Genomic DNA, 26,486 nt, shown 5'->3' with positions numbered 1-26,486 from the left:
TGAAAAAGCCAAGCTGAGTCCCAAGAACTGTCAGGCGGAATATCTGCAGCTGAGGCAGAATTACTGCCTTAATGCCCTGTAAGGCTTCAGCCATGTTGCTACCACGTACAGTTCTTGATACCCACTTTAAAGAGAGACAAGTTACACCGACGTAAAGAAAGGATCTCTATCTTTCTGGGCATGCAAGGAAGCCTGACTGCGAAGAAGAGACAGCCCTCTCTGACAGACAGAGAGTCTGGACAGCCCAGTAGAAAAAACACTGACTGTAGACACAATTCTTCTTTTTAAATACATGAGCAGACTAAATATAAGGGAGAAGGGCTATTTAAGCTTATTTCAAAGCCAAGGGAAAAGGGGAACAAAATAAAAATAACCTTGTCACAAATACCACTAGACTATAAAGTGAAAAGTTTCTATGTACCAGAAGGAACATGATCCTGCATCAATATTCCAAGAGGAACACTAACTCAAGTAACAACTAGCTCGCAGATGGACAGCTACAAACTCACCAGTGGAAGAGTAACACAGCTGACAAAGTAGCAAGGGACTGATCTCTTCCTAACTATACCTGAAAATAGCTTCAAAAATAAAATAACCACCATGTGCCAAGCAGAATACATCTGTTAGAGAGCACTGGATTCAACCCAGCATGGAAACAACCCCAACATCAACCTGCAGTCATAAAAGAATCTAGACTGGAAAGAATCTTTGGCGGTCTCTAGCCCAAATCCCTGCTCAAAGGAGGATATCTTCAAACCCAGACCAAATCGCTCAGAGCTGAACACAGCTGAGTTTTGACTATCTCCAATGGTGGAGATTCCACAAATTCCTTGGGTCCCTGTTCCAACACTGTACCACTTCCCTGGGAAACACTTTTTCCCATATATATACACCGCAGTCTGAATGTCCCTTGTTCAAACCTATGACTTTTTCCTCTCGTCCTGTCACTTTGCAGCTCTGAGAAGAGTCTGGCACCACTGCCTCTGTACCCTCCCTCAAGGTAGTGGAGGACAACAATTAGATCCCCCTGTCAATCTTCTCAAGGCTAAATACGCAGACCATGTATCTCCAGTGTGGACAGTTTGGTCTGTATCAGCTCAACTTGTCTCAGTTCGTCCCTTCCCACATAGCTGAGGTAAACGCATCCTTCAAAAACATTCTTGATGAACTTCATCGATAGGATTTAAACTCCTCACGCATACGTACAGACACCTAACCACTCACAGGGGACCTTCATGAGTGTGAAGAAAAGTTTACACTGATGAAGCATTTCTTAATTATAACACAAGTTACACTGTCAAAGATGTTTCTTCTACAAGTGATGTTTTTGCAGGGACAGGACATAGAGCAGTCCCTCAGACAAGCATACCTGATGAGAAAGGGGAAATGGCGGGGCAGATGGGCTGCAGAAGTCATCTAGGGAGGGATCAGGATAAAGCAGGTCACCCCAGGCCAGGCATACTCAGTTCCTGGTCCCTGCTCTTGGCAGGGCTGTAAATATCACCTCTGTATTATCAAGTCTTAGCGAAACAATTCCTTGCATTGATACCAGAGGTCAGAATTAAATCTCACTTTAAAAACCAAACAGATCTAATGAATCAGATTTCAGTACTGTGGTGTCTTGCTTTGAAGAATCCTAAGGACAGAGACTGCACACCACAAACCTTCTGCATCTGTTCCACTGTTCTGCTACCAAAGCAAAACTTGTCTGCTGCCTCTTGGGCCAGATTTCACATCTCTTCACCTATAGACAGTAAGCCAACAGAATTTTCTTATAGAAACTTATAGAGGTCTAACACTCACATATTCAATCCCGCTGCTGATTTACCTTGTTTCTTTACTTGCTCCAGAAGCAGGTCCTTCATGGCTGCCTCCTCTGCGATGTCAGACGGGACTTCACCTTCACTGTTCACAGCGGCCACGTTGGCTCCATGACTAATTAAGTACCTACGTGAATGAGACCCGTGCCAACGTGTTAGACCTTGTGCCCAGGCTTCAGTGTAACTTGTACAGTAAATCAAGTAGCAGAACAAAATATTTGGCTTTCTCATTCAAGTTCAATTACCAAACGAGGACCTGATTCTTATCAAATTTCTAGACTAAACAAGTTCATTGTTAAATGCAAGGTCCCTGGTCAGTGGCTCATAGTTTTTGTTTCTCTATAGTTATTCATATACCCCTAGTTCTTGCACTATTCTGATCAATTACACTGTTTTTTTAAAAAAATGAAAGAATAATAATAAAAAAGATAAGCCAAGCCATCATGAATTTTTTGTCTTTTTATAACTGCAGTAAAAGTTCACTCACGAACAACTAACGTCTTCTTGGGCTTGTACATCTTGTAACCAGTAAAATTCTGGGAAGCAAAAGAAGTGTTTAAACACATGAATCTAGGAGGGTGGGGTTGCTTGGTTTTAAATTTATTTTCAATGCCTTTGAGAAATAGTTATCAGTATTCAAATTTTGGCAACTTTTTGGTAGCTGTGGTGGACTAAATATATAAGCATGGTGTATGACTGGTAAAGGATAATAATATGTTTCATTTGAAGAACTAGTATTTGGGAAGAAGAAAATGCAAACTGATAAAGTATCATTCAAAGAGGTAAGAATTGTTCCAGGAGGAGTACAATACACAGAAATAAATAAGCAACAGAAGACTTTTTTTTTTTGTTAGAATATATTGTAGAGGACTATCTTGAGAAATACTATTGTTTTCCCTTATTCTTCTAACCTATAATGTAGCCTTTATCTCAGAAAAATTACCTCAGTTGGGAAACTAGGATTTATGTTTGCCTATTCTTTGGTTCCAGTTATTCTAGCACTCCAGGTCATATATCTGAGCAACTCAAACTCTCAGAGCAACTTGTTGGTGCACAACTAGTAGTCTGGTATCAGTATCTTCTCTGGGACAAACAGCCTGTTAGTCCTTTGTGAGCATAATGAACGCTCAGATCAGATGCGGAATGTTATTTCAAACCCTGGAATCAGAAGCTGTGCCAAGAAGAGTCAAATCTTTGTTGGGAGTCACTTATAGCAGGTTACTGCTTTGCTTTAAACATCTACTGGACAGAACGCTCGGTTATATTTATGATCTTCTTTCATATGTATTTGATGTTTGTACTCACTGGATTATCTAATCTCCCTACAGCAGGCCACAGAATTTCACCTGGTTATGTCCAAACTGAGCCCAGTATTTTGGGTTGTAAACAACAAAAAAATCAACAAGATAATGCTCTAATTGTAAGTGGGTTAAGTAACAAGTCGTTATTTTATCTACTTGTCCGTCTTTTGTCAGACAGCATGCAAGAAAGAGAAATATAAGATCTGAATCTGAAGAAAAAGAAACGATGCTGTTGGCATATTGGTGACTGCGGAGCCCAGAACATTACATTTCTCTCTCGAAAGCCCCCCCACAGCTGCAGCACCGCTCACGTAGGCCTGGCTATGGTAAGAAAACACAGTCGCTTTGCAAAGCCTCAGACCAGGGTAAGCACGGGCGCAGTCCCCCTTCAAATTGTCTTACAGTGCACCATGTACCTGCTATTGGGGTTAACACCAGAACAGCTATATGCATGTAATTACACTAACATATATTTTGTAGAGACAGAATTATTTGCAGTTAGAGGAATGAAATCCCAAATCGCTCTTAGGTAACACGTAAAAATCCTCCAGGGGCTCCCCGCTGGCGGCAGCACACAGTCAGCAGCAGCAGGGCTGTGCTTTGTCACACGTCTCTGTGTCAGTGTGCTGCCCCTCAGCCATCGCGCTTCCCTTCTGCTTGGCCTTTTAGCTGAAGTATCTAATGAATCATAAAGTCACTGTAACGGGATCAGCAAAAGGCAACCAGTTGCGGGCTCCACCTCAATCCTCACAAATTAAGAATTCAGTAACAGGAGAAATGAATTGCTTCCCAAGACAAGGCTTAAGTCTCAGAGCATCAATCGCCTGTGTACCTGCTCCGAAGAGGAAGACGTGGCAAGTGTTATAAATACCCAGAACAGCCTGAAACTCACTCACTCTGCTATGTTCAGATAGCCACACGATGCCACCGCGTGAAGAGGGGTCCAGCCCTCGTTGTCTTGCTGGTTCACATTGGCTCCATTTTCTACAAGGAACTTCACCATGTCCAGGTTCTCATCTATACAGGCCTGAGGAAAAAGGGAGGGAGGACATCCAGGGAGGGGAGGATGGAAGAGAAAAGGAAGAAAAAAAGAAAAAGGTGTCGGTGTTAAATCAAGTGCACAATCTCCATTTGCGGTTTATTGGCAGCAGGTAATTCCTGGGCTGAATTTCCCACGTGGTGAGCTAGCACACCTCAGAACTTAAGGTACCATGAATTTATGAACTAAAATAAATTAATTTCAGAACTTTCAAAAATGAATTGTAACTCAGAGAGTCCCCAGGTGGACAAGCCCTGTATTTGCTCAAGCTTTACTTCTCTCCAATTGATCTGTTCCCTTCCTCTCTCCCACACTGTTACCTCGCTGGAGCGAGGACGCACTGCAAAATGATGTATCTGTATTAATTTTAGGTATGGCATCAAATTCCTTTAAGCAAGGCAAGCTATGTATTTATTTAGATTATGTTGTTCCCTCAAAATGTCAATGAAATAACGTCGTAGCAATGAACAAAATGAGCTATCACTAGTGGTAGGGATGAGCAGGGAAAGCGTGAGCTCAAGCCGCCTGACTAAAGCAGACCATCTGGATACTGGATGTTGCCCTTTACAGATGTAACCACGGCAAAAGCAGGATTTTAGAGAACTTTGTAACTTCTTTATTCAGCAGTATCTATTCTTTTCGCTGAGTATAACAAAGTACAACCTTCCCTGTTAGCTCTACAGACCCTGTGAGCTACTGAAGAGAACGATAACCCTTTATTAGCTGCTGCATTAATTCCCGAGTCTGCATTTACAGGGACCTGCAGGCTTTGAAGTTGCCAGAAGAAAACCTAGCTAGATTTTCAAGTCTCAGCAGTTCTGTTGGGTGGAATTCCTCCTTCCTCAGACTCCTGGCTACAGCACGTCCTGCGTTGCATTCACAGTTCACTGGAGGCTGCTATTTAAGGATGAGCTGGCAATCCAAATGCATGTGCCTCAGCAGGGAGGCACCAAGCATGGCAGGAGGCGAAGGGACTGGCTTCTACTGCGTGTCCATCTACAGACAGAAACCTAGATCCTCATTACGAGAGAGGGAATCAGCTTGGTTGAAATTCCTCCAAAATCTCAGCACTCAATCCTTTTGCACAGCTCGATGTGGGCACATCTATCAGTTACAGCAGTCATTTGACTTCCAGATGATTGTTCTTCTAAAATGAGCAACACTGACTATCCATTCCTGTCCTAGCAAGTAACGAAGATGTGGTAATTGTCTCTAACCAACAGCCCTCCCCAGAAGAGACAATTCTGTACTATCTAACACCTTCACCTACGCTGCACTGCTGATTTCAAGGGGGAGGCATGCCCTCCTGCCCTACACCAGGGCATCCGACTCTTGTTGTTTCTACTGCAAGTGCAAATCCCAAACTAGCCTTTTACCCCGCAAACATGAGTTACTCCTACATTTGCTTGGTTCACAAGTAGCCATGCAAGAGACTAGCTTTTAAATCTCTTAGGAAGCCCCTAAGGAAGCACGCTCCAGAAAACTAACTCCTAGTACATGAGAAAACACAGGGTACAGCTATGGCACGAGGAAAGGATGCCCCAGGAGCAGACTCAAGCACCCAAGTCCTGCCTGAGCCTATGCCCAAGTGTTAGCATGTTTCCTGGCCCTGTTTTAGACTGGTTTACCTTAATCTTTACCAGAACAGCACAAGCATAATTCTAGAAGTAGTTTACTTCAGGGACTGCCCCAAACCCAGAAGGGATGAGACTGATCCTGGGTTGGCTCAGTCCACCCTGCTCGGTCCATCAACACTCTCCCACCCTCAGGCACGAAACAGCTTCATCCTGTAAATCCAGCTCTGGGGAACTTCCCTTAGATTATTTCAGGCACTAGAACTGGAAAAAACCCCAACAGCCCAAAACAAAAATACTGGGGACTGAAGAGCATCACTCAGTGATGCTGGAGGAGTCCCAGGTCCAAGCACGACGGGGTAAGACATGGTTAAGTCTGAGCAATGTGGATGTAAACCAGGTTCTACAACCAGCCTCAGGAGCAAGGTTTGCTCCTTGGTCCTGTTTTATTTAGATCATCTGGTCCAACCCCTTGCTCAAAGCAGGGCTAAATCTGATGTTAGATCAGGTTGCTCAGGGCCTGCTCCAGCCAGTTTTTACTGTCTGCAAGGATGGAGACTCCATGGCCGGTCTGGGCCTCTGCCCCAGTGCTTCACCATCCTCTCAGTGGGTAATTTTTCTTATTATCTAATCAGGATTTTTCTTGCTGCAACTTATGCCTCCTGCTGCAGTAGTACAGCTGTACCCTCTAAGTCTCAGCAGGTGACGAGAGCAGGAAACAGAAGCAAAATATTCCTACTCTACTGGGGAACTAATGTGAGCCCAATATGCATGTGATTAATTTTAAGACATATTCTAGAATGGATACACTCCTGATTTCCATGATCCTGTGAACTATGCAAACAAATCTGTCAGTGGCTTACGTCCACAACAATGCATTCAAATCACAGACCCACAGGCTGGCTGGGGTTGGAAGGAGCCTCTGGAGATCATCCAGTCCAACCCCTGCCCAAGCAGGTTCACCCAGAGCACGTTGCACAGGGTCACGTCCAGGTGGGGTTTGAATATCTCCAGAGAAGGAGACTCCCCACCCTCCCTGGGCAGCCTGTGCCAGGGCTCTGGCACCCTCACAGTGAAGAAGTTTTTCCTCATATTCAGACGGAAATTCCCATGTTTCAGTTTGTGCCCGTTGCCCCTTGTCCTGTCACTGGGCACCACTGAAAGAGTCTGGCCCCATCCCCTTGACACCCGCCTCTGAGGTATCTGTAAGCATTGATAAGGTCCCCCCTCAGTCTGCTCTTCTCCAGCTGAACAGCCCCAGCTCCCTCAGCCTCTCCTTGTAGCAGAGATGCTCCAGCCCTCTGACCATCTCCGTACCCTCCGCTGGACTCTCTCCAGTAGTTCCTGGTCTTTCTTGAACTGGGGGGCCCAGAACTGGACCCAGTTACTCCAGGTGTGGCCTCACTAGAGCAGTGTAGAGGGGGAGGAGAACCTCCCTCGACCTGCTGCCCACACTCTTCCTCACACACCCCAGGACACCATTGGCCTTCCTGGCCCCAAGGGCACATCGTTGGTTCATGGGGAACTTGGTGTCCCCCAGAACTCCCAGGTCCTTCTCTGTAGAGCTGCTTCCCAGCACATCAGCCCCAGCCTGTACTGGTGCAGGGGGTTATTCGTCCCAAGGTGCAGGATCCTACACTTGCCTTTGTAAAATGCAGTAGGAAGGTAAAGCATGCAATGCACCCAGAGGTGGACGTGGATACGCAGAGGAATATCACAATAATTCCTTTTCTGTTCAAGGAGCAATGTTTTGGGAATCCGAGTCTGAGCATGCAAAATTCAGAGCTAATCCGTATTTTAATGCCACCCATATTTATTGTGACACAATTCAAGCTTTCCCCCAGCACACCTCCAATAAATTACACTTTCAATGTTATTGATGAGTTATTTACATTTTGACCTGGGAACACAACGATTACATGTAACTTTTTAAACAAAGCTGACTTCATCCAAAAGCGTATTGCTCCGAGAGTAGCCAAGCAAGTTCACCCACGCAGTGGTTTCTTTTGAGCACAATCACTTCTGGCTGACAAAAGAATTATAGCCTCAAAGAAGAATTTTATCAGCGTGGCTCTGACAAAGCAGCGAGGTAGATGTTTCATGCCTGTGCATACTTACTGTATTTGTTTGAGTATTACCTGCAGTCTGAGTGTAAATCTAAATTTAGACTCAAGAATGTCTCTATATTGTGAGCTTTGTATGTATTCGATAGAGAATTCTATTTACATTGTTTATCATTTAAACCGCCCCAATACACCCACTACATCTGCACATACTGGGAACAGGTCAAGAGAAAAGACCAGTTCTTGCTCAAGCCACAGGAGTCTAAAATTAAGTATCTGTTTAGATGCATAAAAGAGCCCCCTCCCTTTTAAACTTCTGCCTGTTCTTGGCCTCGTCGTTCTGCTGGTCCCCATCTCACGTGGTTCCTAAGGAATGCATGTTAGAAACAGAGGGGATAATGGGATCAAACCTCACCTGTTCCTACAGAGAAAGCTGCAGTAACTTGACTCGCCTGGCTTCTGAAGAGATGAAATGATGACAAAGTGATAAAGCTCCACGGGCGCTGCCAACAGCAGGCAGGTTCCCCAAGGGAACCGTAACACGTTCCACACTTGCTGTTTGCCTTCGCCACCAAGAGAAAGCCAAGCGCAAAGGTGTATTGAGTCCTTAATGGAGCAGCAACGTCTTCTTTAATACCTAAAAAATAACCCTCACCCCACCCTTCTGCACCTACGTCTCATGAAAAACTGCTGTTCAGGTTTTGTGATCAAGCAATGCGACACTGCTTGGCAAATATTTGGTTTAGCATTAGCTAGTGACACATAAGGATAGAAATGAGCACAGAGGTGAGTAACATGAAGGGGTTTTTAAATGACTTAAGGCTGCGTTAACATCAGCAGGTGTGGCTCCTTGCCTGCCTCTAATATCGAAAAGCTAGAATTTTCTGCATTTTTGTAATATTACATAATACTAATAATATTGGCCAAGATTTTAAAAAGCGAGTGGAGAAGGAGTTTCAGAAAATGGCACTCGACAAACAGAGGTACTGAATAACCCCTGTTCAGTTCTGAAAATCTCATCATTGTCTCATGTAAAAAACTATCAGGCACAGGATTATTTGCATCAGTTTTTAGTCAGACCCCCTAAAAGAATCCGCTGCTTGTATCTTAATCCCCTATGACACATTTAACACGTCTCAGAGCAATAATGATGAGGCCAACAATTGGGATAATGAGTAAAACTGGTAATTTCTAAAGACCTTCTAAACTTTAAGAACTTTAAAAAACACGTATAAAAGTTCTGACACGTTTAATGGCAGCTCTTAGGGGCTGCAATGTATTTCTGGGTATACTTTTAAAGTATCAACTGATTAACACACGCTATCACAGAATTCATACATGCACGCACATTAATGGTATTAATAGTTTCATCCATGACATCATTTTACCAAGCTATAAATTGAAGAACTGAAATTCTCACTGGTTAGAAGTACTCAGGGCACACGCTTGCCCGCCTAAAATTTTTGAGAGCCCTGACTGCTGATACCCCTCCAGAAAATCTCTGCTGCGTGTTTTATTGGGCATCTCTGCCAAAATGAAGCACTGCAAAATGCCACATAAGAAAAACGCATTCACTGAGACTCAGAGGGTAAAGGTCATCTTCTGGCTAAGCAGAATGGGTTGCCTGAGGTTACTGGAGGAAGGAGAAGAGGACAGAGGAAGTAAAAGGGGTAGATGTGTCCTCCTTTAAGTACTATTAATCCTCCAACCTTAAATTTAGGAGAGTGGATAAGTTTAGTAACCCGAGAGGATCTATCGCTATGCACAGTTCTCCTCTTTTCTTTGATGCAGCGTTCTTCGGGAACGTTGTAAGAATAACTGCGCCGGACAGCAATATGACAAAGAGACACCTGCCCCTCCAATCTCCAAATGGAGGAAAGAAAGTCAAAAAAAGTGGGTTGAGAAGTAACATTGCCTTTTTGGCGGGTAGTTATTTAATGGGAGGAAACACTCCCTCTCCTAAATTGCTTTGCACAAGGAAAATACATACACAGACAGGCTTAATTCTTTCAATTTTAGGCATTGCAAACCCTCAGCTGCTTCGTCACACACGTAGAAGCAGCTAAAACCGAGGCTAACTACAGAGCACAGCATTTTTGCCTCTAAATTTTTAATTCCTTCTTTATCTTCTTTCTCTGTAAAAGATAAAATACAACCTTCAGGGCGATGCGATAGGGTGGGAGTATGCGGTGAGTATCTTTCCCTCTAATCGGAGATCTTCAGCAGGCTGATCTCTTGCCATCCTTGTATTTTTCTTGGCAGTTGGGGAGCTCCGAGTGCTTCTGGAACGGCACTAATGTATTACAGTTTTAGCAGTCTTTGATGCAAACTGCATCCAGCGCCCAGAATTACGCACTAACCGCTCAAAGAAAGTTGGCTCCTATGATTTAAATCCCGGGCATCGCTGGGCAAGTCTCCATCCACAGCTCGTGGTGTTCCTTCAGCTCCTGGCAGGGGCCCAGCATTTAGCAGTTTTTCCATAGGGAGGAAGTGCTCAGTTTCTAAAATTTGCAGATACGGCATATTAGCTTCCCCCTCTTGGATAACAGGTGTAGTCCTTTACAGCCAGGGACACTCACTGCAGATTATTTTTGCCAGGAGCTATTGCCAAGGCATTCTTCTCTCAAGCGTGAAGTTTACATTACAATAACGAAACGGGGGACACCAGGAAACGTTACCGAACAGCTCTGCAAAACTCTGCTCATCTGGCAAGGCTTGTTCAACAACCAGACAAAAATCTGATCTTTATCTTGAATGAAACCTCATTATTATAATAGTACTGTTAGTGTTTGCTCCTTCCTCAGAGCATATAGACACACAAGCGTCGTCAAACTTCTGATGAGTATCAGCAACGCAACAGCTCCAACTGCCTGCCAAGGTTTTGGTTTGCATATCTCCTGGGCATACCCACAAGACAGACACACAGGGAGTAACAGGAGCCAGACGGGATGAAACTGAAGGGTTCAGAGGACCAAGAATCGAGCTCCAACAAGGTGTAAACAGTGTAATACTGCTCACTTTCTGGGGGGTGCATCACACTTAGCAAACCCCCAGCCTACGACTGGTGTTACATTCTCACTATACACAGGATAGCAGGGAGGAGAGCAACTAAACCACCTGACAAATTCCTAAGAAATTGCTTGGGACCAGCTGAGTGAGAAGAAACCCCCCCTTTTTGCATCTACATGGAGAAACGGGGATGGTTACAAACCCAGAATGGCAATAATTGCACATCAGCAGTGCTGTCACAGGCACCCACGTGAAGGCAACTGTCTTCTCCACAACGTACCCAATATTATGGTAGTTTAACATAAATACATGAACAACATTCAGTGCAACTGTTTTTCAGGCAGAATAGTTCTCGTCAGCATTTCAGCTTTACATTCCAGCTCTTCAGCTCCTCAGTGGCACGGGCACTTCACCTGCACAGCTTGGTAGCACTGCACACAGCAGCGCATCCAACAAGGGTGAAGGTGGCTGAGAGCATATTGCATTTCTAATTGCAGCCCCATTGAGTAAATATTTAGTTTACAAACAGTATGTCACATCACCCGGTGTCATATGATCATGTAATAAAATAGCAGCAGTGTGCCTACAAGAGCTTGGAATCAAAGTCAGCCAGGAAACCTGTTTAATTAAAACCACTGCTGTGGTTTTAATTTTGGCTATATTTAATTCCCTGGTGCTCTCTCCTTGGTCGGTCAGGATTTGAGAGAGAGAACTTATGCATTTTCTCAAGGCAGACGAAAGATGCAAGAAGGGAAAAGAAGAAAGGGCCGCGTGCTTGGCTTCTGTGTTACGTGTTTCTACTATGAATACATCAGTCTTGTGACAGAACCCTATCTCGGTGACTCCTCTGTGCAGAAGACTGAAAATCTCGTAATCCTACCCTGTCGGATTCTCGGGTAGCAATCCTCATGGTTCCCACATAGAAATCATAGTTGGCAGCTTCGCTTGTTACACATAAATACAACAGGTAAACTAGCTAGTCGGACACATGATGGCTTTTTTAATTGAGTATTAGAGATATTAGGCCAGTAGAGGCCATGCTTCACCTCATCTTAATTACTCCAGTATTAATCTCTTGAGCCTCCCAGGAGTATGGTACCTCTTGGCCTGTGCAAAATGCTGCTGTTAAATCAGATTGCTCATGAAACCCCCATTATTAATTCTTCTACCAGATTCTACTCCAGCCCGGAAATCAAGTGTTGATACCATCTTCAAAGCTCTTTATACATCCAGCCCTCCCCTGACATGGTTTGTCTCCCTCTGTTCTGTCACTGATCCCAATTTCTGTAACTCCTCAGTTAAAGTATTAACAAACACCTCTCAGGTTCTTCCATACAACCCTACATCCATGGTATGGCATTCTTGCACTGATCTTCCGGACCCTTCTCCATATGCCAGTTTGCCCAGAAAGCTACTCCCTTCTTCCATACGGTGAAACAGTTTATATTTTAGACGAGATCCTCAGAGCAGGGACCATCTGCAATTGTGTAAAGAGCACCCAGCTCTCAACACACAACAGTGCCAGTCAGGTAAAGAACAGCAACATACAAACCACTGAACCATTGCAGCTGGAAAGGACCTCAGGAGACTTCTAGTCCAATGCCTCCTGCTCAAGGCAGGGTCTACAGTGACTTCCCACCAGCTTTCCAGGCTGTGGATGTGTCTGTATGTGGTATGTATGCATGTGTATATATCTACACACAAACACACACAGATACTCATATTTATTCTTTCTAAATCCAGGGAACGTTACAATGGTGGGGAAGGACTAGTATCCACAGGTCTGTGTCATGTGTCTGCACCCATTCTGATCCAGAACTGACTCACCTCCATTGCCGAGATGCTTTATTTGCCCAAGCCTCTTGTTTTCTCCTCCTGAATGATGTTCTCATGCTAGAAACCTGACCTAGACTCATTTGGGTGGCAGAGGCTGCGCCACCCATGAGCTACAAAAGATTCTGCATTAGATATGGGGTGACAAAAGTGGGTTTTGTTCATACAAACCAAGCACACCCTTTCCTAACACTACCAGTGGGACCGTTTTTGACAAGATCAGACAGATCCACATCATACTCAAACTGATTAAAAGATTTTCTTTGGGCTAAAGGAAGAGCCAGAGAGTTACTGCTGTGAATACAGGCCACAAAAAGCACTAAACTAAGAGCAGAATATTCTGTGTGTGTATGCAATGGCAGTCTTGAATTTAACCTGAGACCCCCACAACAGCTTAAGTAGGTTGAAGTCCAGGTTGCCAGGGTCCCTCCTGCCCCAGCCATATGTTCCCACACCTTGCCTTGCACAAGATTTATTTCATCCACATTTTCAAAGTGTAAAGAAACAGATGTACCCACATCTGTTGCCTGTCTAAGCTAGGTGGGATGTATTGCTCTCACAGTACCTGTCCTTTCCCACTGCCTGCAGACCAGCATAAACCCATTTACAACGGGATGAGATTAATCCCACCCTCAACGACTTACCAGTCACATGAGAGACCTCCAAGAGCCAAGATTTACCAGGTCACTCCTTAACTTGAGGCTTGAGATGGTTTTCTTTACCACAACCTTATGCTATATGATTAGTGCAAGTAGAGCTTTTTGAGGAGTTTTAGAAAAGGTTAAAGAGTTACTGCAAACCAGAGGGTGACACTGATACCAGCAGCAACATTAACTGTTAATACACTGGGCTGGAAGAATTAGCAGGCCAGTTAAGTCATGTTGTCACAACACATAGGTCACAGTCAAAGGGATTAAATGACAAGACTTACTTCTCTACTGTTCTCCTGTCATAAGTCTAAAATATATGGAAGAAGGTTAGCTGGGAGATGAAGGGAGTCAATCTTCCACTGAACGCAAAGTAAGAGTAAATATATGATGTCAACATATACTGCAAACCAGCCAGCGCTCCACAAATGAAGGCAAGCCCGATGACAGCTGAACAGCACCAGGGTTAAATCTGGGAACAGAGAGAGGAGTTCACAGCAAACAAAGAGAAAAGCACTCCCAAAATAGCCTTGCAACTGTCACCACTAGCGACTGTCAGCACTGGAAGGTATGACCTTGCCATTGTGTCTCATGATCACAGCTCTGCTCTTAGGGGGCATTTGTCAGAACCGGCACCACCAAAAATTCCGCCTCCAAGTGATCCTGTATCTCCAGCAGCACAGATTACACTCCCCAGTGATTTGGGGAACAGCAAACAGCTCTCACTGTTGCTCCTGCAAAAACACGGAGCTTCTGTACTTTCCCTTCTCTCTTCTTAGCCCTGGCTTTAGGGTGTCCTCATGGCTACAACATCCTCCACAGGCACGTCTGTACCCAGTTCTAAAATCTTTATGCTTTAAAATCCCTGTGCAAATCTAATTCTGACACAATTGTATTAGAACCAGCACAAAGAGGTAAATTCTGTTCTAAAGAGAGCAGGGGGAAAGGGAGGGAAATGAGATAAAAAGGGTATTATTCTTTTTCTCATCTGATTAATTAGCTATGTTGCTTCATTTTTTAACAGCAGTTGAGTCATACTTCTCATGTAAGCAGGAAAAGATATGGATTAAGTCAGATTTTTTCCATTGGAAAAAAAAAACCACAACTACAAGTACTCAGCAGTATCCATGCCAGCCATCAAAAGAAACCAACAACAAATCTCTTAGAATGATTAGCACAACAAAAAACCCCACTAGAGCAAAAGGGAAGAGAGGAATACGTGCAAAGGCATAATTATTCCACGAACGTAGCATTTTCAAGATGAAACAGCAGCACGAGATGTCAGGTGGAGAACTGCTTTGAACACAAGCCACATTTTGAAAGTCTCCACGCCTTCATATAGGCACTGGGGACATCAGCTTATTTAAAGGAGGTAGATGTAAATATCGACTGCACCAGGCTCTAGATGGCTTAGCTAAATGTCTGAAATTCTTTGTAATTATCAGGACTTCTGCTTTAGCTCTGCAGCCAGGGTATGGCCAGTGAATGCTGAAGAACCATGTTTCACTTCACCACTGGCTGGTACATGATCTGCTGTCCCCGAGGTAGCCCTCAGCATGCCACAGCTTCCAGCTCTGCTTTAGGCTAAACAGGACCCAGCGCTGTAACGAAAGAGAAAGTCAGTTGGGTGCTCACACATTCTGTGTTACCGAAATGGGGAGAAAATGGGAAGAAAGCTAACTCGCCCTGCTTTTACTTCTGCTAGGATGACAGGCGTAGGCAGGCAGGACTGCCAGCTTTTTGCCCCTCATTTAACATTTCTAATCCAATAGCATTTTGGCAGATCTAGGAGATCAGCAAGGACCACAGGCAGAAGGGTTTCACTATGCAAAGAGCCACAACCCCTTATGCCAACCCCTCCAGCCTCGTATTATCTGCACCCTCACGTGTCCAGCAACTCACACAATTCACCTCTCATTCAAACAGGACCCAATACAGTGTTTTTCCACTTCCATAGTGCTTTTCCTCTGCAGTCCATGGACTGCTTTGCCATTCGCATTCACAGACCAGAGCACATAGCTCTAAACCAGAGACACACCATGTGGGACTGACTTTAAAATCCAATCTAGATTACCATTACCATTTTATTCCCTTCCTTTTCATCATGTTCATCCTCCTAATTCCAACATGATTTTTAATACCCATTATTTCAACAGCAGTTGGAGGATAATACATCGTACCATCTGAGAAGAACTTGAAGTGAGTCCAGTACTTGATCAACTGCCAACGCTAAAAATAAAGTCTTTCTGTCACTAAAAAGCAGGGACTGCCAGTTTTCTAATGGTGTAGAGCAGCATTAGCTTTTCAAGTCTCACCAGTTTAGTCATTCTGACCACTATGTCATTTCTCTCCCACTCAGCCAGTGCTCTCTGGCACTGGATCAAGACAGTATATATAAAATCCTGCCTTTAAATTACTGAAATTTTCATTCCTGCCTGAAATAACTCTACATCTCATAATTAGAAAGCTCATAAGCATTTCACTCCTGTGTGGAAAATGGAAATTTAGCTACTGCAGGTTTGCTCAGCAAAGAAATGTTCTGCTAACAGCTCCCTTGTTCTTCAGCTCTACAGGTGCTACACCAGTGGTAATACTGTACCTATTTAAAGCAGTTCCTAAAGGCACTTTTACAATGGAAGCAAAGTATATACGTGGTTTCTGCCATCAGCCGCATTACATAAACATCTTCTAAATTTCCAAGGTGCAACCTTGGATCAGCTTCAGCCAAACTAACGTGGTCTCCTGCAGCCCAGGGCTGACACTTGTCCTGTTGCCTTGAACGGCCGCTGGAAGTTGCAGAGCAGCGTGGTAAGGCCAATGGCGAATGAAGAGTAACCTTGGCAATAATGGGGGCGGGGGGGGAAATATCGCTTCTCAGCCCCCTTGGTAAGGTTACTCCACTTGCACCATACCTGCTAGAAAGGCGAGATGGGGTAGGAAGGCAGGCAGGGCCACTCCGTGCTCCAGCAAACAACCCTCTGTGGGAAGAGTCCCTCTAGGTGTTCCCCTAACTGGTCAGACATGGAAAAAGAGCTGCAAATGATTTTAGCTCCAACTTAGGTAATGCAAATCTCATCTTTAGTTTGCCAACCTCCAAGACAGACAGAGAAATCTCTGCTGGTCACTTCAGGCTTTCTTTAGTCTCCCCCACGGGAGGATTTTGCAGCAGGGCTCTGCTGGCTGAAGCCAGGGCTGCCTTCACCCTGCCCTGCCTTGCACCTGGCCAGCAGACCCTCTCCCCCAGCAAGGGGCATTGATGCTCATTTGACACCCCACTAAACAGATCCAGGAGCTAAACTGGTATGAAAAGCACATGACAAGAGCCGCAGGAAGGGCAGGACTGAGATCGTCTTAAGGTGCTGCACAACCATTCACTTGGACATCTTGGTTATGTCAAGACAGACAGCTCACGCTGCATATGGCCTGGGAAAAAACTGTTTTTTCAACAGAGAAAGCAACGAAGTCACTCGAGGGCTAGTATCGCTTTCACAGAAACCAGCTCTTCCTTACAGACGCCAAAGCTCATTTAGGGGAAATACCACGAGCTCCTGCAAACGCCAAGAAGTGCCCAATTAGCACTAAGGATGGGCGAAGATAATGAAAACAGTGGCTATATGCAGAAACACCTCAACATGACTGCAAATTAAAGAAAGAGGAGATTCCTTTGGTGGATTCAGACAGTTTATTCAGAAGCAGAATATTAGGCCCTTGGTTTCCGTGCACATCATTGTCTTGCAGCCACGTCAGGTTTTGTTTCAAGATCTGAATCTCACCTTTGTGGCCAGAAAAAAAAAAAGATAGTTTATAAGAAGAAAAACACACACTCAATAATTCTAGTTATTCATTCTCATTGCCAACCCTGCAGTGCCTGGGAAAATTTACATTTCCTATTTCGCAGATTCAGGTGGCTAAATACTCTCTAAGTATCAGTGCCACGTGCTCCTAGGGGCTCAGCAAAAATCATCCCCAGGCAGACATGCAGCAGCTTGCTCAGTCAGTCTCCAGTCCTGTGCAGCTCCAAGCCCTCACATTCACGTAAACAAGTGATTTTTCTGAGTTGTGCCATTCTCCCTCCCCGCTACCTGAACAAGAGACGGGCACCCACCACGGCTCAACCGCCGTGAAGTGCCATCATTCCCAGCAGGAAAAGGCACCAGGTCAATCCCAGAAGAGAGAATTTGCTTTGAGGTGTAACAAATGATGGAGCAAAGAGGGCGCTGGATAAAGAAGTCTTTCTAAAAAGAAAGTGATTCCACGTTTCTTCCTGTCAGGACCATCGCTAAGATTCTGCAAGCGTTTCTGCTTCCAGTGCAATCACTTGGATTTGCAACATCACTTAACAGGTGCAGCTTTAAAGAAATATTTTCTTCTAAATGCTAGTGAAACCTTGATATAATTTGCCATTACAGCAGAAGTTAAGCTAGACATTTTCTTAAAACAAAGCAAAAAAACCCTCTCTAAACACAGCAATTTAAGGTCTGGACTATGGGTGGCATTTTCAGAGTGGCCGGTGAAGGAGAATACGGGAGCTCACAGTCCTACGACAGAGTTTGCAAATCTCTTTGGTAACAAACTTTTCAAGAACTCCCAATACTGGAAAAAGACGTGTGCTCGGTATATGTTTGAGAATGCGATTTGCATGAGTTGTCAAATGTCAACTACACTTTCAGGCGGAGTTTATTTGAACTTGCCTTTATTCACAGGAGAAAAAAAAAAGAAAAAAAAGGAAAAATAATTGACCCTATTATGGCTGCTCAATCCATAGAAAGTGTCTTTGTTGTTTTGTTTTTTTTTTAATTCTGTGGGAAACAAAGTAAAGCAAATCTCAGCCACCAGTAACAAAATCATTCACTGATGGCTTCTGAGCATATCACCCTCCTGGTGCCACCAGCAGTCCAAAGAGAGGGCAGGGACTGTTCTGGTGATGCCCACGGAAAAAGAGAGGTGGTAGCAAATATGGTACTGAGAACAAGTGATCTACTAAAGAACAGGACCGGAAGAATAAGGTCACTGAAGAGGGATGAGTGCTGCTGGAACGACAGTTCTTCGCTAGAGCCTCGCACAGGCGCTTCCACCGAGCGCTGTAAGCGCAGTACGGATGCTGCCACGCGCTGAACTCTTGTCAAAGCACGACACCAGATATCGTGCGAGTCTGAAGGATGGACACAACTAAGGTGTCAACTTTCCCCAGTGACATTAATGACATTTTGAGTCTAAGCAAGAACTGTGGCCTCTGTGATCAAAGAACTACAGACCTGATACAAACTTTTATGTTTTCCTAAGAGGAACGTAAACCCAGTTACTTGCTCTGACACCACGCACATGCCCCGCGTGGTTTACATACTGGCAGCCCAGTGTGAACTCCTGATTGAGTGCTCTGTCAGGACTTCTGAAGGGTCACACAGCCTTGGCTAGCAGACGCCGAAAAAAGGACGTAGCCAGAAATGGGCAGAGCAATGAACGCACACAGCGAAGGGAGGAGCTGTGGGGGAGAGCGAGCTCTCCGCCTCTGCAACTACCATTTACAGGAGCGGCAGCCAGGCAGCCTGTCACAGCCCTACCAGGCTTACAGGTGAACTACAGCAATTACTTATCCTTAAAGTAAAACAACAGCCGGTGGAAGTCCAGCTAGAGGATGGTGATTAGTCTGCCCTGCAGGCGGGTGGCACAGGCAATCCTCAGAAACAAAGTAGCATAACCTGGACAGTGAACAGGAGAAACTGAGAAGGCAAGGTTTGTTGACATAGCCCAGCTGCCAGAGCCACGAAACAGTCTCACTTCTGAGGGGATCACCCCATTTCTGCTGAAGAGGGAAGAGAAACAAAGAGCAACATGCAGAAGGGCGTTCAGAGGTATCACAGTGCAGCACGGAGATGGGGCTGCGTTGTGGTAACTCTGAACGTCCTCCTGAATGTTGCTTGTTGCTTCTCTTCCCTCTTCAGCTGATGGTTGGGAGAACAATCCTGCAGATGGGTCTGTCTCGCTGGGAACATGACTGCACGTCCCCAAGACCATGGATGCACCCCTAGTTGTGGGCTGGGTTCCCAACTTGAAGCAAGAGCTAGGCCATGAGCAAGTGATTTCATGATCAGGCACACAGGCAGAGGGGTGGTGATAACAGATTGCCCAGAGAAGCTGTGGCTGCCCCCTCCCTGGCAGTGTTCAAGGCCAGGTTGGATGGGGCTTGGAGCAACCTGGTCTGGTGGAAGGTGTCCCTGCCCGTGGCAGGCGATCGGAACTAGATGATCTTTGAGGTCCCTTCCAACCCAAACCATTGTATGATTCTATGATAACCATGGACTTTGTGGTGACTCGCCTGCTGGAGGCCCAGAGACACAGCCAGGAGAGGCTCTAGAAACAAAATGGCTTGTGTTAGAAAGTTGGACAGTAGTGCTTCTTGGGTGTCGCTCTTGGAAATCACATCACAGATACATGTAGGACCAGACAAATGGACAAGCAGCAAGTGTCTCAATGTGTGGCGGAGAAGACAGAAAGGAGGATTCACTGGGAAGTGAGGAAACTCCTGGAACAGAGAAAGGGAGAGATCTCATCAAACCCCAAACCAACCAAGCTGCTGGTGCTTACATTAGCAGATGGTATAATGCAGAACAGCAAACGCATGGGCAATTGTGATACTTTGGAAAAGAGCCACCAAGGCTTTTACAGAGGGAAGTCACAGGACAGAAAGCCACTGGAGTCCTTCAAAGGGTAAATAAGCACAAAGGCAAGGGAGACCCAGGTGATACAATTCACAGAGACTTCCTAAAGGTATCTCACCAAAGCTCTTAAGTCACTGAATTGCACGGGTGAGAGGGAAGATCCTTGCACGATTAAACATATTTTCATGATGGGGAGACCAGAATACGTAACAGATTTTCTTCCTGGAGATCTCTGCAGAAATCTTTTCTGAGGTCTGTGCCACCAAATTTATTAAATAAAGGATCTGGAAGAGAAGGTGATTAGTGAGGTGATAAATTTTGCTGATGAAACTATTCAAGAGAGTAAAGAAAAGGATGAACCTGAAGAAGAATCTTACAATACTGAGCAACTGGTGATAAAATGGCAGATGAAATTCAACACAGATAACTGTAGAGTGAATCACAGGCAAAAAATACACCTAATGTCATATAACAAAATGAAAGGCTCTGAGCTTATTACTGCCATTCAGGAAAAAGCTCTTATGATTGTAACAAATAGCTGTAGGAAAATATCAGCTCCAAGCTCAGAAATCAAAGCAAATTCTAGAAATTATTTGGAATGAACAAAACAAACCAGAAAATATCATTAGGCCCCTATGTAATAGTACACTAGATTTTCAGTATCATAACAAATTTAGTCTCTGCAACTAAAAAAGATGTGGTAAACATGAATGAGATATGAAATAGAAAAAGTTTAACTTAAAAAAAGTGGGAAAAAAACACCCCACCCAAACAACTTTCCCCATTTTCCAAAAAGCGTTTCTTATGGACTTCTGTGGCAGAGAAGGTGGAGAGCTCCAGGGAACCGAACCCAGACCCAAAGTGTTCCTGACAAATGTTCTTATAACAAAGCAAAAGGGGAAAATCCCTACACTTAGGTGGGAGACATCTAAAGCAAACCAAGGACAAGAAGGACACAGCATCATAGCGGATCACTGACTAAACATCCACTCAAGACAGGCTGGGCTGAAAGCAGCCCAACCACCGCGCCGCTGTGCAACAGGTCTCATCTGTGTGACGGCAACTCCACTCCTGCCAGGTCTCAGCCACTATGGCCCACGCACCACGCTGGCTCCGACAGCTCCTGTGCTGCAGGGAGCACACTGCTTGCTTTGGGTCTTGATCTTTCAAAGCAACATTTACTAAATATATTGTTATAGCGTTAATGATTTATACATTACTTCTAACTTTGCTTTCCCATCGCCTCGTCTCTGTCCCCACTGGGTAATTAAGGCTTGGCTGAATGACTCAGTGGGGTGCTGTTGAAGAAGAAAGCAAATCTCATTCTGGAATACATTACAGGCAACTGCTGGTAGTAAGGCCCTGAAGAAAATTATTTTTTGGGCTGGAGAGATTTGCACTTAAGTACCACACTAAATTTGAAAGTAACATACTCCTAAGAAGCCCATAGGAGAACAACAAGGCTCACCGCAAGTTTAGAAGACATCAACGAGTTGGAAAGGTTAAATAAAACCAGCTTTACTGTATCTGAAAAAAAAGTTTGAGGAGAACAGAGTCTTCCAGTAGTGGGAAGGCTTCTACGAAAGGAACAGCAATTCCAACCAGAGGAAAACAAAGAATTCAGTTTCATTTGGAAGAAAGCGGAATTGGGTCAAACAGTGAGAAATGCCTCCGGACGGCTCAGCCTGCCAGGCGCTGGAGCAGGCTTCCAGGGGAGGTGCGGACAAGCTCTTTGTGAAGATGTTTAGGAACGGATTAGTTAACTGTCTTTTGGAAAAAGCTTTGATAAACCTGGTCGTGCCTTAGTGCAGAGGACTGGACCAGAAGGTCTGCTGTGATCTCTTCCAGCCACACATCTCTAACGCTGCAACTGCAGCAGCCTGCGCTCCCCACCGAGACAGCACAGACTGGTCCGTCTCAGACAGGTATCCCCAAATCTCCAAGGCTCTGAGGGTTTCATCACCATAACGCTGTATTTTAAAAGGTAACCTGGAATCAGATGACATTAAAATGTCTTATTTTCCCTAATGCAGCAGTTCTTGTTTTGGACAGGGCTTGAATTTTGAAGTCACTAGCACAATCTGCAGGAAGCTGGGCACAATGTCAGCACATGGATTCCCTCCCAATGCCTACAATCAATTCTTTGTTCCTTGTTCACTTTCTGCAACGTTGACCAATTTTCTTAAAGGTTAACGGCACCTAAACTAAACGGAAAAGAATGGATTTTGTGGACCAACTGAGTTGGAGACCGAAGACAAGCCAATACTCAAAATAGGTATAGGACAGTATTTGGAGCATAGGGCTCCTTCTATAGGAGCTATTAATAAGGGATCAAAAATAACTCACGCAATATGCTCTGAAGTTTAAACCTTGGCTCTGCTGGCATACAGGTTGGCACGGTCCTGAAGTCTCCCATCAAGAGACAGACAAATTCACCACTTATCTTTTTCAGCATGAGGGAATGTTAGTTCAGAATAACTCAAGTGATATCAATTTAAAAGACAAACCATTTAGGGTTGCGAAGGTCAAATTCTGTTTGTCAGTCACCCAAGAAAGAAAAGAAAAGCTAGTGCATACCGCAGAGTAAAGATGAAATCCATCCCTTGCAAGAACACCTCGATACTGTGTGCAGTCAGATACATCAGTTCAGGCTACTGCAAGCCAGGAATAGAAAAAGGTTCAAAAACTTGTGGATTAGCAAGGTGATATCCCATACACACACATATTCTTTCTTCTAGTTTAGGGGATGCTATGAAATATAATCTTCATGCCACTGCAGCAAGTTACCCTAAAATTCAATATAATTGCCTATTAAATATAAAGGATAATTGCCCACCTTTCATGCAATATAGTATTACTTCGCCTTCTAAAAATCCCTGGATTTTAATTTTAAAGCTATTGCTTTAACATTTGAGAAGGTATTTGGCCTTATTAATACTCCCCTATTTTATTTCTCTTCTTGACTCTAATCTGTAATAAAGAATGCCTTTTTAATTATTCTTTATATGATAGAGGGAATCTTCCTGCCACACCAGCCTAGAGCCTGATAATCTGTAGCTTAACTTACAGAGTCAGAATTCATACCCCTCAAGCAGTTTCTGAACTAAGCTGGCATGAACTATGTCCCAAAGCAATCAGTTCCACAGCTGAATTTTACACTGGGTGAAAAAATACTTGTTTGAAAATTCTGATGTCCTTTAATTCTTCCTTGTGGGGAGAAAGCAACCATTCCTAATTGCACCTGACACATAATTTTGGGAACCTCTATCATACCTGTGCTTGTGGCTTTCCATCAGACAGAAAGAACCATAGACAGTTTTGATCATTCCTTGTTAGAAACCGCTCCATGACGTTGATCCCCTTGCTGTTATTTCCCTGTATCTTTCTATTGACTATATTTTTTCTGAGATGGTAGAAAGAGGACTGCACATCCTGATCTACAGATTGGCACATGAACTTATACTGGTTTTACGACTTCTACTTTATTTATTCCTTTCTTAATAATTCCTAATGTCTGATTTGCTTTTTTACCCACTGCAGTACTTCCATGCTATCACATTAAATGCCCAGAAAACCTTTTCCAGCCTGCACCAGCTGGACTGGAATCCACTGTTCCCCCATAAACATTACTTCCCATGTACTGACCAAATTTTGCCAGCCATTTTATCAGCAAACTAGACAGTATTGTGAAACCCTTCACTGTCAGCTTTCATTTTATTATCCTGAATATGCAGCACCATCAAACTGTCACCTCACTCTTTATTCCCTTTTCCATCTCACATAGGGGTGTCCAGAGCAGCCCAAACTCCAGGGGAGATGCACAGGATAACTCCTCTTCCTCCTGTACACTGATCTTTTATTTGTAGCCTTTGTTTTATCTCTTTCAGACAGTAATTAATCAATGATAAGATCTCTTTTTATTTCACAACAGCTTTGTTTCTTAGGGCTTCCATAGAGGGACCTTGTCAAAAGCATTTTGGAAACCCAAATGTACCACCTCAAGCAGATTTCTCCTCTCCACATGCTTGTTGACTCCTTTGGGTTTATCATTTCCCAGGTTCTTCTTGGAGTCCTTTTTGGAAACTAGCACCACCTGGAGAACTGTCACTTTCTAGTGACATGGCCCTGCTGCAGGGACGGTCCTCTGGTAGTTGGTTTAAGCGATATGTTATACACAACGGATAATGGCTTAGTGACTTCATATCCCAGAACCTCCTGAACAAACATCAGCTGGTGCTGAAGACCCGACACTTTTCATTTGTCTGAGCAGTTCTGGAACCTCTTCTGTCGATACTGCAGCTTGGTAAAGCTCAGAGAGCTGAGTTTTTATTTTTATTTTAAGAGATCTTTGCACAGAAAGGACTGAAGGCATGCAGACACAGCATCGTTGAGAAGCAATACAAAACTGTTCAGCACACAATGGCAAAACTGGGACAGATTTGTCATTTGAAACTATTTAGTTGAGCTGCATCCAAGACTCAGACTCTCCCAATACTCCCCAGAAAAAAACTGATACCGTGTGCTCCCTGAATATAGCATATATCTATTACAGTGATTTATGATAAAGAGGAGAAAGCACACAGGCCACCCCATATAAAAGATATGTCACAAGGAACAATGTGTCATTCTTTTCATTCTGAAATAATTAGGATTTAAATTCGACTAAATCATCACTTTTCAATTTTCTTTATTAAAAGACCCCTTGTTCCATAGATACAACATGCAGAAGTTTGCAAAAGTTCTATTTGTCTGCAGCAAACACACTCACCCTCATGCACCCACCTCTCTAAATATATTCCACCTTCCAGTTCCACACACTAGAGGAGAGACTGAGGAACGTGTGTGAACAGGGAAGCGATGCAAACTCTAGGAGGAGAGGTGCGGATAATCCGACCTGAAAGGTGGAAGGCTCGTGTATGGAGCCTTTGCACAGAGGTCCAACACTCCCAGTATCTAAGATGCAGTTCACCATGGTACTCCATCCATGGTACCTGGATAAAAGTACAGGCTCTGAGGAGCTGCAGTAGACCCTTATGGCCTTTCAGCTTTCACAAAATCACAGAATCAACCAGGTTGGAAGAGACCTCTGGGATCATCGAGTCCAACCATTGCCCTGATACCACCATGTCAACTAGATCATGGCACTAAGTGCCATGTCCAGTCTTGTCTTAAACCCCTCCAGAGATGGTGACTCCACCCCCTCCCTGGGCAGCCCCTTCCAATGGCTAATGACCCTTGCTGAGAAGAAATGCTTCCTAATGTCCAACCTGACCCTCCCCTGGCGAAGCTCAAGGCTGTGTCCTCTTGTCCTATCACTAGTTGCCTGGGAGAAGAGGCCGATTCCCACTTCACTACAACGTCCCTTCAGGTAGTTGTAGACTGCACTAAGGTCACCTCTGAGCCTCCTCTTCTCCAGGCTAAACACCCCCAGCTCCCTCAGCCGTTCCTTGGAGGTCAGACCCCCTAGACCCTTCACCAGCTTGGTCGCCCTCCTCTGCACTCGCTCCAACACCTCAACATCTCTCTTGCAGTGCGGGGCCCAGAACTGGACACAGGATTCAAGGTGCGGCCTCACCAGTGCCGAATACAGAGGGACGATCACTTCCCCAGACCGGCTGGCTACACTATTCCTAACAGAGGCCAGGATGCCATTGGCCTTCTTGGCCACCTGGGCACACTGCTGGCTCATGTTTAGCCGGCTGTCGATCAGCACCCCCAGGTCTCTTTCCGCCGGGCTGCTTTCTAACCACTAAGAAGCATTCTTCAGCAATTGGAAGACAATTGCTAAGCCCATTAATGAAATTAAGGCAGCCAAGAAAGATAAGAAAACACCCCCAGCCTTAACAGCCACTGATGTCTGTACTGCAAGACGGTTAAGAAGCATTTACCAGAGCGGTAGTAAGAAACAGAAATCCACAATCATCATCTCCCTTGGGAGATATTACCTGGCAGTACTTCTTATTGCGTGTCTACTCCTGAAGAAAAGAGGTCACGACATGCCTTAAAACTGAACTGCCGCTGACAGATAAGCAGTTTTGAATCATTGGTTAAGTCATTGTGCAATTTTGCACCAAGAAGTAGGGGAGGCATTGCAGGTATGAGACGATAGCAATTGCTCACTAGCCGTGTTCCTGCACGACTGAACTCTGAAGAAGTTAAGAGACAAATCAACTAGAAAGAACCCCTCCTATTTCCCTCCCAGCAGGGACCTCACCTTAAAACTTAAATTTTTTAGAAGGGAAAAAAAAAAAGCAATCAGGGAGATAAGGAAATCAGGAAAACGCCCTAGAAATGTTTAGTTTGCTGTGCGCAGGAGTGTCTGACAGTCACTGCAAAGAGCTACAGGCAAGTACGACTGAAGTTTCAGGCAGGGCACACAACTACAGAAGCGCTGCAGCTGAGAAGCCTGGTACGACCAGACAGGCACACGTGCTGGAAGGAACAGACCGAGGACAGGTCCCAGGAAAAGCAGACTGGTCCTGCCAGCTACATTGTGCAGCACCAGAGCCCCAGCCCAGGGAATAAAGGGGAAGGAACGGCC

General features: G+C 44.6%; 1 protein-coding gene across 8 annotated transcripts in view; it reads right to left on the bottom strand.

Moving 5' to 3' along the window:
* PPP1R12B (protein phosphatase 1 regulatory subunit 12B) overlaps window positions 1–26,486 on the bottom strand; it is a 142,242-nt gene that overhangs the window by 104,152 nt on the left and 11,604 nt on the right. For 7 of the 8 annotated variants that reach the window (XM_068419401.1, XM_068419403.1, XM_068419398.1 and 4 more), the window contains 2 exons: window positions 4,018–4,148; window positions 1,829–1,947 (listed from right to left, as the gene is read on the bottom strand). In XM_068419401.1, coding sequence (XP_068275502.1) covers window positions 1,829–1,947; window positions 4,018–4,148 — 250 coding nt within the window. Of the gene's footprint in view, window positions 1–1,828; window positions 1,948–4,017; window positions 4,149–8,212; window positions 8,280–26,486 lie in introns of those variants that run through there. The other variant, XM_068419405.1, reaches the window with a different exon arrangement.

The sequence above is a fragment of the Nyctibius grandis genome, chromosome 27 (genome assembly GCF_013368605.1).
Source record: "Nyctibius grandis isolate bNycGra1 chromosome 27, bNycGra1.pri, whole genome shotgun sequence".
Classification (NCBI taxonomy): Eukaryota; Metazoa; Chordata; class Aves; order Nyctibiiformes; family Nyctibiidae; genus Nyctibius; species Nyctibius grandis.
The sequence above is the reverse complement of the archived record's forward strand: the minus strand, read 5'-3'. Positions and strand labels throughout refer to the sequence as shown.